The 12942-nt window shown below is 42.2% G+C and overlaps 1 protein-coding gene across 1 annotated transcript in view; it reads left to right on the top strand.

The window, feature by feature from the left end:
- The window catches only part of LOC149854840 (putative sodium-coupled neutral amino acid transporter 12), an 84561-nt gene extending 72392 nt beyond the window's left edge, over positions 1-12169 (top strand). Inside the window, exon 6 of the mRNA XM_090023978.1 lies at positions 10251-12169. Within this exon, the coding sequence (XP_089880104.1) occupies positions 10251-11005 (755 nt within the window). The 3' untranslated portion in view covers positions 11006-12169. The remainder of the gene's footprint in view (positions 1-10250) is intronic.
- Positions 12170-12942: the final 773 nt, after the last annotated feature.

Raw genomic sequence — 12942 nt, forward strand, 5'->3', positions numbered from 1 at the left:
TATCTTGTTAGTACAATATGTCTTGTCTTGAAGATGCTAACTTGGGATTAAACACATTTCAAGATTAAACAAGTGCTTTAGAGTTTTCTTTGTGATATAAACTTCGTTCAAGGAGAGGAAAGTGAGGTTTTCTTAACTTGTTATTATGATAGTGTACAAGGAGACAAGGGAGATGAAGAAAATATATAATAACCAAGCAATCAGAATGCTTGCAATTAAACACACATTCATTAAATCACATTTTATTCATTCTTTGAAACACACTTTGAGTCATGAAGTACAGAAAACATAAGCAGTGATCAGCTAGAGGGGAGGAAATAATAATAAAAAACCCTAGCCCTAAATACTTTCAGAGGTGATTTAAGAATTAACTGATATCAGAAAGATCAGAAATAGGATACCAACTTTCTGTTACATATGTAAAAGGCTTGAGATGTTGTGATGCCCTCAGTTGGTATTGTGAGTATCTCTCTGTTCCCTAGGTCAGGCACCCTGACTTTCCTGCCACGACTTAATGGAAATGTAATTAAAGGAGGGGTTCAGTGGTGTTCCCTGCTTTGTCCCACAGATGGTAATACTCACTGACTTGGTGCGGCTGGTCCTGGGGCTCTGCTTCCCCTACACCCCAGTCCACTCACCAGCCATGAGGGTGTCGTGCCCAATTACTGGCTCCAGCTCCTTATGGCCTCCCATCAGCCTCAGTGTGAAGTGCAGGCTTGTAGTTTCAGCCAGGCAGTCATCTCTGATCCTGGGTCCTGCTCTGTCCCTTCACTGGGCCTGGAACTGCTGTACCCGCTGTGGGTTCGAGGGTAGTTGTAATGATTAAGAGCTCCCAGGGCAGTGACAGAGCCCCACAACCTTTTGCTGGGAACTCTGCATGGGGGAGTCCCTTCTGGATCCCGTACACTCCTCCCACTCACCTCTGGTGGATCAGCGTCATGGCAGAACCTGCGCTGTCTGGGTTGCACCCCAGCGAGCTTGGTATATTGTCTCGTTTGTCCCCTCTGCACCTGGCTTCTACCAGAAGTTTTAAACCTCCCATGGTGGCAGCTGCAGCTGATGTCATCAGCCGGCCACTGCCCAGTCTGATTGACAGATGTTTGAGAAGCTGGCACAGTGCCGGCTCATGTGGTTGTCTCCCAGGTAAGTTCTCTGTGGCACCGGGGCAATTCACGGGCAATCCATGCCTTTTTCTTGCTGTGCCCCAGGTGCCCTACCAATGTGGTGTCATGTACCAATCACCAGGTTTGACAGTGGGACATGCTTGGTACACTAGTTGGCGTCTCTCCGCCCTGATCTCTTGCCCCATTGGGACCTGATATAGAAGACCCTCCTTTACCTCATAGTGGACCTAACTCATTGATGTTCCTACCCGTGGATCCTCATCTGCCAGCCGTTGTAGTTCTGGATCCTCCTGCTGGGCCTGCAAAAACTGGGCCACGCTAGCCATTTGATCCAGATTTATAAATGCCGCTGCCTCCTCCACCAGCTGAGGATTTGCTTCCCCTACCCAGCCTTCACCCTCTGCAGGTGCTTTGTCTCTTCTTCAGTCACTCTAACGCATTCCAAAACAGTGTAGATCAGATCCCACTTGTGGCCTATAATCATCTCATAGGCCAACGATGGGGCCAGCCTGACTATCAGCTCGTCATGAAACTCCATCACTCTGAAGGGCAGTTAACAGCTTTCAAAGCTCATCTCTCCTCCTAGAATATACATCAGTTACTCCAGTCCCTTATCACCTCCCATCAACCTTGGTGTGAAGTGCAGGCTTGTAGTTGCAGTCTGGTGCTTATCTGTGATCTTGGGCCCTGCTCCGTCCCTTCACCAGGCCTGGAACTGCTGTACCGTCCATGGGTTCGAGGATGGCTGTAAAAATTAATAGCTCCCAGGGCAGTGACAGAATCCCAAAACCTTTCTCAGGGAGCTCTGCATGGGGGAGTCTCTTCTGGCTCCCTTACACTCCCTCCACTCACCTCCGTTGAGTCAGCATCATGGGGGAACCCGTGCTGGCTGGGTTGCACCCTGGCGAGCTTGGCATATCGCTGTGTTCATCCCCCCTGTGCTTGGCTTCTCCTGGGGTTTTTAAATCTCTTGTGGTGGTGGACAAAGCTGATGTCATCAGCTGGCCACCACCCAGTCTGATTGACAGACGTTTGAGAAGCCAGCGTAGTGCCAGCTCACATGGCTCCAGCCCTGTTCCTAGCTCCCTCCCAGGTAAGTTCTCTGTGGTGCCGGGGTGCCTGAGCCTGCTTTCAGGAGTGTCAGGATCTGTTCCCAGTGCCTCAGACCCCTGTGAGTGGCCCCAGTTGCCACAGATGTATAGACTCAGAGCTCCTTCTGATCTGAAGATCACCTAGAATCTCACACAGAATGACATAGAATGTAGGTCATTTCAGTATCCCACTGATTAGTGATTAAGTATACTTTTTATGCAGATAAAGATAAAATAATTAGAATATTTGCAAATATTTGCAAGGAGAAAAATATTAGCAAATAAACTGTCAGAAATACTAGTTGGAAAAATCAGCTTGGCAAAACTGCTGCAGTATGGAAATTAACAGATTGCCTTTGATTTTTAATGTCTGAATTATCAGCATAAATAGATTATATCATTTTCTGTAGTCTGTTATCATCCAAGAGTGTTTTAGTCTTCTATTCATAGAACATTTTACTGTATGCACCAATTTAAAAATGTGTAATTGATATAAAGAAACCCTAGTTTAGACTGAGCAAGTTGGTTCAGAAAAGTGATTTTCATTAGGGGTATACATAAGGCAATGATAGGCAGTGAGAACTAAACACAGTAAAGGCTGTTGGTATTTTTGAAATTGGGATGGGGACTGGCAAAATGGAAAAAAATATTCCAAACCAAGATAAAAACATGTGCATGGTATTTAGAACTGGGAACAATTGGGTTTTATTCATGAATATGAAATGGTTAGAAAACATCTCTTAACCATAGTAGGAAACGCTAAGGTGGAGATTTTTTTGACACCAAGGAATTTGGGAGCCCATGCCCAGGCCAACTTTGCTTTTGCTTCAATAGGAATTAGGTGCCTAGATATCTTTGAGGATATAAGCCCTCTTTCCCAGTCATTATCAATTTTGAAAATCTATGTCTAAAAGCCTGATTTAAACTAGAGAATTCATGATATTTAGTGGTGAGTAGGGCTGTGCAAAATTTTGCTATCAGTTTTGTTTCAATGCTGTTTTAACCTGTTTTGAGGTTGAAACAGATGTGGTCGAAACAGCCTCAAAACAAAACGAGGCTAGTCAAAACATTTTGCCGTTTCAATGCTGTTTCGATGTTTCACACATAGGCTATAATGGGGAAAGATGAAACAGCCTGTAACTTTGTCATTTCTGGCCAGATTTGGATAAAGTTGGCAGAACTTGGTAGTCCCTTCTGAGGGCATCAAGCATGCCAAGTTTCAAGGAGATAGGTGCAGGGGTTTGGGGGAAACTGGACCTCAAGCTGTGGACAAGCAAAACTCATGACATGGGTGATACTGTTTGTGTTAAGGAAGGCGCAGCAGGATGAAAGCTTCAGGCCTGCTAGCCCCTGCTGCGGCCACAAAGCCTGCCAGCTGTCGAGGAGATAAGTGCAGGTGTTGTGGGTTCTGGGGCCCTGCACCTCTGGCTGCTGACAGGCAAAACACATGACACAAGTTTTGCTTTCAGGATTTTGGAGTGTATTTGGGGTGCAACTCTGAACTCCCCTGCACCCATCTCCTTGAAACTTGGCAGGCTTTGTTGCCTCAGGAGGGGCTAGCATGTCTGCAGTTTTGACCCCTTGTAGCTTAACACACACACCTGACATGAGTTTTTCTCTCAAGACTTTGGGGTGCAGTTTCTCTGAATTCCTTGCACCTATCTTTGTGAAACTTGGCATGCATCATGCCCTCAGAAGGGGCTACCATTCCCACAAGTTTCACCCAAATCTGTCCAGAACTGACAATGTTATAGCCTGTTTTGACCTTCCCCATTACATCCTATGGGCAAAACGTCGAAACAGTGTCGAAACAGCAAAACCTTTCAATGGAATGAAATGTAACAGCTGTTTCGACTTGAAACAAAAGTTGAAACGAAACATTGTTCTGTCGAAATGCTTCTATTTCGCACAGCCCTAGCGCGGAGCCTTTAACAGGTGCTGGTGTACATTCACTCTGTTATAGTGCCACACATTCTATGAGTGCTTGGCATGAGGAACGGCTGCCAACCTCGGTGCCAGCTGGCATGCTGCATGTGGACTGTTTGCGGGGTAGGCCTATGGTTTGTATGCTCACCTGTAACTTGGAGCACTGTAATACCTGAAGCAGTGGAACCATTTCTAAATGAATGTTCAGCCTTTGGTTAATAGTTTGGAAAGATCAAAGTTTATATTCTGAAAAGGAAGGTTTTCTGAGACACTAGAGATGCGGACAAGAATTATTGTATTTGCTTGACTATTTCCCAACATTTTTTGTCTTTGTTTTAAACTTTGTAAACCACCCCCCACAAAGCAACAACAAAAAACTCAAGCCTCCTCTACCCTGACCCCCACAAAATTATTGGAAAAATATCCAAAAAACCCCCAACCAAACAAAAAAAAAACAAAACCCTCCTCAGTTTCTGGCTTTCCCTCCCAAAATAGAAGCAGCTCCCTTTTGGGGGGCAAATGAAATCCAAATAGTTTTGGATTTTAAATTGAAAAAATTGCTTGTTGAACAGACTTTTTTGAAGAAGAAAAATTTAAGTTTGGAGTAAAAAGAAAAAAGAACATTTCTATCAGCTTGTTGCAGGAAAAACCCATCCAGCATTGCTGTTCACAGTAGCAACTGGAACACCAGCCCTGGGCGCTGACCCTGAGGGGGATTAAAAAATAGCAACAGCTGTGCTGCCAGCTCAACTGCTGCCACACCACTGGCAGCACAGACATCAATGTTGCCGCACATGTGGCTGCCACACAGGGTGTTCAAGCACCCAGTTACACTTCTGACTGAGATGTGAGAGTCAGTCACCAGGTCTTTGTTTGAACCATGTCTTTATTTATCTTTTTCTATTAGTGTCTCACCTTTTCAGGGAAAAGTTTGGTTGTGGCAGTTAGAAGGCCTTTCTGTCTATCAGCTTCCCTCTCTAATTCCATCTGTCACTGACCATCTGTAGTTGCTGAAATGGATATGCCATATGGATATGCCTTATTTCTGTTGTGGGCCTGCATGGGCCTAGAAAGAAAAACTACGCTTCATATTTTCAACTGAAATCCCCCCAAACATGGCTATAAATGATATAAGTGAAGACCATGGTTTTTCCCCACTAAGCACATTAGTACTGCACACTTTACTGCCTGTTAGAGTTTCAACAAAAGTTTGTAACAGATTTAATGCATCGGAACAAAAAGACATGCTGTGGACTATAGCGCATGTTGTTTTTAATTGTATTAGCTTATAGGGAAATTTGCAGTTTTATGAAATATGTCTCAGACTTGAATCTCTTGCTTCCCACCAGCTGTATTTATAGATGCTGTGTAGCTTTATGTACTTTCACTGTACTGTACAGGTGGACAGAAAAGTCATAAATCTAATTTAGGGCTTGATGGTGGAGTTGCTGCAAACTGTGGACAATCCAGGGTCCTAACTGTGACTTGGAGACTTCCAGTTTGATCCTTGGTCTCTCCCATTGACTCCAAGGAGAACCTTTTTACTGACTCTGGTTAATTTCCTACTCTTACACTGGCTCAGGGGGGAAGGGGTGGGGGTAACGCTTCACTCACCTATGCAGGACTGGGAGGAGCGTTCTGTGCAAGCTGTTCCATAACTATGATACAAGTAGCCCATGGAAGGGAGGAAAGCGGCGTGCCTTACATCTGCTTGGTGCCCTATCTGAATCGTTGTTGCCTCTGATGCCTTTACTCCTGAGGTTGATTTCAATTAAGGTAAATAATCTTGCATATTATTATCTTAGACAAATACATGCACATGAAACAAACACTTTGCTCTGATACAGCCTGAACATAGATCTAAGCAGAGTTCAGATCCAGATCAGAATTTCTTGACATAACCATTGCTGGCATCATTGGAATAAAAAGGTTCCCAAAGCGATTTGGAAGCCGAGTTTTGTGTGGTTATTGACAGATAAGAGTTTGGAAGAGAATGAAACGATTAGGAATTTGTGAAGGAATTTGGGACTTCCTGCTGGTAGCTGAAATCTGTTTCCAAGTGGGAATACTTTCTATGTGTCACTTGGCAAAAATTAACTCAAGATGACTTGGCATTTGGCACCATACACAGTGTGTTTGCCAGGTTATCCATTAATCATACATGAATGGAAGCAAGGTTCTTGGCACTGACATAATGTCAGTGGTACACACTGAATAGCAATAACTCAGACTGCATGTTAGTACTTGTATGGTAGCATAGAATTCTTTAACAAGCAGAAAAAAAAATCTTTACTTGGATTAAATCTGTTTGGAGAAAAGAGAGTTTCTTAAAAACCAACAGCATATTATATTTTACTTTTTGAGGCAGCATTTCTTAATAGTTCAGACTTTCTATTAACAGATCATTCTTTAGAAAACAGTTGCGATTTTTGAAGCTGTGTGTCAGTTCAAAGGAAACATAGTATTCAAATTAATAGCAGCACATGGCTAAATCACCTACGTTTTGTTCTTTCAATTGCCCACTCATGAGATGTGGATGGTCTCATAGTAGGTGTTGGGATAGTGCAAGTGCCAGTCACAAAGAGGCTGCAATCTTAGTTGGGGCTCCTGGGCAGTGATGCAGTTCAGATATCAGTCTTTCTTTTAAAACCATAACCTTTTCTTCATTTAACTTGCTATCTTCTGCCTATATGTTCCTGGATTCCTGGCCTGCAATGGGGAAAGAACCTCTGTAGGAGGATGGTAGCGTAAGGGCATGTATATAACTGTCTTAGTCATTTACAAGTTTCTGATGAGGACTTTTTTAATTGGTAAAGACAGATATTGGACATCTGCACTTTCAGCAGTCATCTTTTAAAAATATAGTCATTTAGGATCAGGCCTTCATTTTGTGTAAATTGTCATAGTTTCATTAAAGTCAATAGAGATAAACCAAAAGGTGCTATGTGAGAACCTGACATTGGTATCAGTAGCGAGAACCCTTATGCTGAACACCTCTTTACACAAAAGTAGCTCAGGAGTACTTCAAGTAGAGCTGTGTAGAGCTTTTGTAACAAATTCCTGCTGTGTCTTGAAGATGAATCAATGGCTCCATCAGTCTATTCAATCTTCACCTTATGTGATCTCATATCTGAACAGTACAAGGCAACCATTTGTTAGCAGAATGACTTGTATGTCCAAATTGATATATATATTTTTTTCCCCTGGACAGAGACTGCATAGAGCAGGGGACATGCTGAAAGGTGTTGCTGAAACTGACAAGTTTCCTGGTCAGAGTTCTGTTACAAAACTGATGGAAATGATTAGGCTCCTAAAACGAACTGTCAAAGTCCAGTGATTTATTGATCTGTTACAGCGAGTTTCACCAGATCAGATGAAACTCACTGGTTTGTCTGATTTTTGTGAATCTTTGGATTTATACGAACATAATACAAGAGGGTCACTAATACTGAACTTACCAGGCTTCCTCTAAATATTTATGCAAATCAGAAAGAATTTTTTATTCACAAAGGGATTTCTTGATTTTCCACCTGGAAAATTTGTGTGTGCGCACGTGTGTGTGTTGGAGAGGGAGGGGTGGGCGGGAGTAGGCAGGTAAGGGAAACCGATTTGGAGTGATGTCTACACATGTGTTTGCATATATACATATATGTCTTCCTATAAAAACATATATACATATAATAATAGAAGCTCTGTGGGACCCAAAGTAGAGACTATTTCTTGGTTGCTTTTATGTAATACAGAGTTAATTGTCCAGTAACCTGCCAAGTCAAACTTGTTAACTTAATTTAAACTTAATTTATTTCTTGCTCAGCTCCATCCTCCATAACTATCTTAGTCAAATCATGACTCATAAGTACACATTTGCAGGCAAGAGTCAGATCCTTAGCTGGTGTAAATCAATGGAGCAGTGCTGATTTGTACCAGCTGAGGACATAGCTTAGCATATGCTTATTGTATTCAACCATTCTTACATTTGTATTTCTGGTAGTGTTGTCCTGTAGGGCCAGGCCAACTCTCAGGATCTCAAAATTGCGCTGTTACATGGGAGGGCGTGACACAATTGCACATGAACACACACTACTAGGCACAAAAACACACTCTAGGTGCATACACATGCACACTCTACCAACTCGGATGCATGCACATCCAAGATTACCAGTCTAAACACATGCACACCTATCACCAATTCAGGCACCTACACATGATACACACCAAAAATTAGACAAAAATCCATTGTCAATACCTGCAACCCAATACGCATATGTGGATTACTAATTCGTATACCACGCACATGTTGACTGAGATATATATATTTGCCAGTTCTCACTCATACATCATATACCTACACATACAGACAGATGAGGTCCTAACTTGGGTGCTGTGGTGTGTGTCTGTGTGCTTGGGGAACTTGGGTTACTAGAAGGAGGGAGATGGATGGAGGTTAAGATGAGAGAGGGAAAAATAAGACAGTGAAAGTAGCTGGGGCTGGGATTGGAACCGGCAGACTGAAGGGGAGCTGGGGTTTCTTAAGGTCAAGTGGCCCTAGGGTTACTCAAGGCCACTGGTGCTGGGGTGAAATCAAGGGAAAAAGCCTGGTGGCAAGGAGGAGAGAGCCAGGAAAGAGAAAGGCAGAAAGGTGGGAGATGAGGGCCTGAAAGCTGGGAGATTGGGACTGGAAACTGAGAGGCAGAAAACTGGGAGATCAGGGGGCTGATAAGTGGTGGCAAGGAAGAAACAGGCAAAAATTGAACTTGGGGTTTCAGAATAACAGGTTTAATAAAACAGACAACACACTACATGGCCCCATGAAGTTATTGGTGCACGCACTCACACCAGGAGAGAAAAAGGCTTGGTAGAGGGATTGAAGTCAAGGTATGTAGGAACAGAATCCAGGTCCTTTGCTTGGGGAAAGAAGGTGGGTGATAGCTACCTATCCTGGGCTGTGAGTTGATCCTTGATGGCCAGTCAGGGTCTTCTCCAGCAAGGTGTTGTCCAGAGGGGGTCATCGTCAGGGCCTCTGGGTGGATAGGTGGTGTGGCACGGTGCTGGTCCAGATGGAGAGGGTGTCCCACTGGGTCTGTCTTCACTGCCCCTTTTTATAGGGACAGACCTTCTATGATCCTAGTGGCAGGGAGTATGCCCAGGCAAGGGTCAGCCCCTGGTACACTGAGCATTTGCATTCCAGGCAAGGACATGCAGTTTCAGGTGTATTTAATGGTGAGTTGGCTGGTTTCTGGAGCAGTCTTTGTCTTCCAAATCTTGAGCCGGGGGGGAGGGGGTCAATGCAGGGTGATGGTTGGGTCATCGAGTTGATGGTTTGGTCATTAAGAATGAGCTATTTTTAGACCTACTACCATTGTCTGTCAATCATCCACTCACACATGGAACCAGTTTGCATGGGAGGAGGGTCATGAGTCACACAGTTACAACAAAGTTACGATGGCGTATGCCCAGGCAGATGGAGACTTGACATTACAAGATAAGGGCTTGACATGACTTATGCTAACTTACACATGTAGGCCTAAAAAAAAAGTAAAAATCAGTAAAACAGTAATATAAAACACTAAAAATCAATATAGGCATAATAACTATGTAATATAAAACAATGGATAGCTATAAAGAAGGCGAGAGAAAACAAACAAAAAAACCCTTGCTATCAAAATAAAATGCTAAAGCTTATCCTATGTCTTAGCTTACTCATACTTATCTATAGGGAGCAGAGAGGCAGAGAAAAAGCCAGATATAGTTGGGGGAGGGAGGGAATGTATTTTAAAATAATAATAAAAAAAGAAAAACTCAGGGTTTTGCTGCAGTAGCTCATTGTTTTGTATGAATCTGTTCCCTGCTACAAAGTCCAGATTTGGATCAGAACCCTTCCAAGTTTAGGGCTGTTTGCACTCCCAGTATAGTTTCATGCTTGTCTCCATTTTTTATTATAGTAATTGCCAGTGATTTAAAAAAGGAAGTAGTAATGGTTTATACATGGATTTAGAAAAAAAAAAAGATAATGCAGGTACACCATTCTTCAGCAATATATTTAGCATTTAGTCCTTATCAACCATTTGTCAACTTGGTCTTTAATTCTAACTCTGTTCTTCTTTTATAGTTTTTTGCATCATATTCATCGTGGCATTTCACCTCCTAGCTACTGGCCATGGCAAAGGAAATCCCAGCTTGGCTAACTTTGGAGCTCTCCCAAACCTGTTCGGAGCTTGTTCACTGGCTGCTGTATCTCATGCCACCCTTCCTCAGATCATCCCTCCAATACAAAACAAGGCCTATCTTGGTTTTGGTATTGCTATTGTCTTCATAGTTGTGGGGACTCTCTATGCCCTGCTTTCATTAACAATCATGTTCACCTTTGAAAATGACAAGATTGAGACAATTGTCCTGTTAAATTTTTTGGACTGCTCTGTTGCTCCTGGGGTGTTCTTCATTTATTTCTTAGGACTCTATACCACTTTTAAGGTGAGTGCCATCTTTCCCTTGAATGCAGTGACCTTAAGGGATAATCTATGGGCTATGTTTAGCCCGTTCCAGTGTTCTCACATCTGGATTGTTGAAAGACTCATCTTTCCGATATTGACCATTCTCCCACCAATTGTGATTGCAATGGTTACAGAGAATATAGAAGTGATTGTAGGAGTAACTGGCTCTTACGCTGCAACCATTATCCAGTTTGTTATCCCACCTCTATTGGTGTTCTTCAGCCGGAGAGATACCCATGAGAAGTTTGGCCCCAGTGTTAATATCAAATTTGCTTCTCCATTTCAACACAACCTTTGGATAATTATAGTCATCATCTTTGCTGTATTTGCTCTAATCACAGTGACAATATTGTATATAACACATCAAAGTTAATAAAAATATCTGTGTTACATATTAAAAACATATAGCAAGTGAACTGGTTATCCACAATATGTCATACATACATATTTTTGTGCTAAAAACAGAAACGACACCATATTATTGATCGTTACTCAGGCAGGTTATACACAGAATTGATCTGTATTACACCTTCATTTTATGTTCTAACCTCCTCATACAATTTTTATGTCCTAGCTTTCCTAAGAAGTCTTTGCAAAGCGAATGATGAGTTACATAGTTGTTACATGTTTATTTAGTAATAACATAAAATGTGTTGTATTGAACTGGTTAAGATGGAGGGTGGAATTAGCCAGTGTTACTAATGCAGTGATTCTCAAACAGGGTGCCATGGTACCCTGAGGTACCTTGAGATCTTTCTGTTGCAGGGTGCCATATAAAACTAGCTGTTCAATTCACAAAAATCATTCACAAGATAAACCCAGAGATTTCAAAAAGGAATCCACAATGTTAAAAGCATTCTGACCAGAACCTTTCTGAGTTCTTTGCAACAGAAGAATTACTCTATTATTTGTCTGTAGTAAAAAATCTAGTGAAAACTAAGAGTTGGCATTTTCCGAGGAGTGCTTCAAGTCTGCTGAGGAGTGTCTTGATCTAAAATGGTTGAAAACCACCGCACTAATGAAATGCAGCAACTCCTAGGGCAGGGGTTGGCAACCCCTAGCACAAATGTCAGTATGTGGCAAGTGCAGGTATTTTGCTTGGCACACCTGTCTTGGGGTGGATGGCAGGGAAAAGGCTGGGGCTGTGCTGAGACAACAGCGAATGGGCTCCTTGCAGCTCCTCTGCCATGCACCCCTGGCATGCTAACGTTTTACAGGTTGAAGTTGCGACTGTTTTTGGCACTCTGCCTAAATGTGTTGCCAGCTCCTGTCCTAGACTATATATCTACACCTAGAAAACAGCTGTTTAACATAAAGTAAAACTGAACAATAGTTTGCAGCAGAACGTGAGGAGGAAGAATGTCTGCAGGGTGAATCTGAATAGTTGATCTTACAGTAGTGACTGTTAAGATATTTACATTTGCGTGACAGCATTACTAGGTGTCTAGTTCTCACTTGGATAAAGCAAGGCACATTCAGATTGCAATTCTGTGTCCATCTGTGTTGATGTGTGTTATGTGTGTTTGTGTAGATTCATTCCCTTGTCAGTATTTGAGAATTGTTGTGAGAATAAATAAATGAATGATTATAAAGTGTTTGAAGTACTTGGATTTATTATTATTGCTATCTATAATTCCCATTGGTAAACATTCCTTATAACTGGATGAACGCATTTGAACAAACTGAGGAAGTGCCAGGCAAGGCATAAGCTACCCATGATTGTAACTGTCTGGGAGTACGATGCAGCCTGAGTCCACTATACTTTTCTATGCTCTATGATGTTCTTTACTAATGAGTTTATTTATAATAATTAACAAATCTTGTGAACTAAAAACTTTTTTAAAGCTCTTGAGAAAAAGTCTTAGTCCAACAGCATGAAACTGCTGTCATGAAGACAAATTAGTAGAGCTCTGTGCAGCAAACAGAGCTAGAATAGGTCTTTTAAGATGCATATTCATAAAGCCATGATACAAATCTGCTCTTTGGGAAACTTCAGAAACCTAAGCTACTGAAGAACATGACTTCTTGGTTAAAAGGTGCTTCATGCAAAGTGCACATCATGCTGTGGTGTGCATTGGTTGTTGATCAATTCCTGGATATAGTTCTGGTTGTTCATGCTAGCTTAAATTGTTGGGTTCCTAACAGCTAGAGATCTAGGCTTTTTCTCTATCTGTAATCGCCAACAGATGAGCCTTTTGGGGTGAGATAGATACCAGGACATTGTTAGTGAAGGATTTTGGACTTCAGACTGTTTTCCTGTCAGAGTCCAGAATTCATGCTCTTCATGGTATGCAACATTCATCAGTTTTA

Source organism: Crocodylus siamensis, chromosome 12 (assembly GCF_052110815.1).
Source record: "Crocodylus siamensis isolate JL-2025a chromosome 12, ASM5211081v1, whole genome shotgun sequence".
NCBI lineage: Eukaryota > Metazoa > Chordata > Crocodylia > Crocodylidae > Crocodylus > Crocodylus siamensis.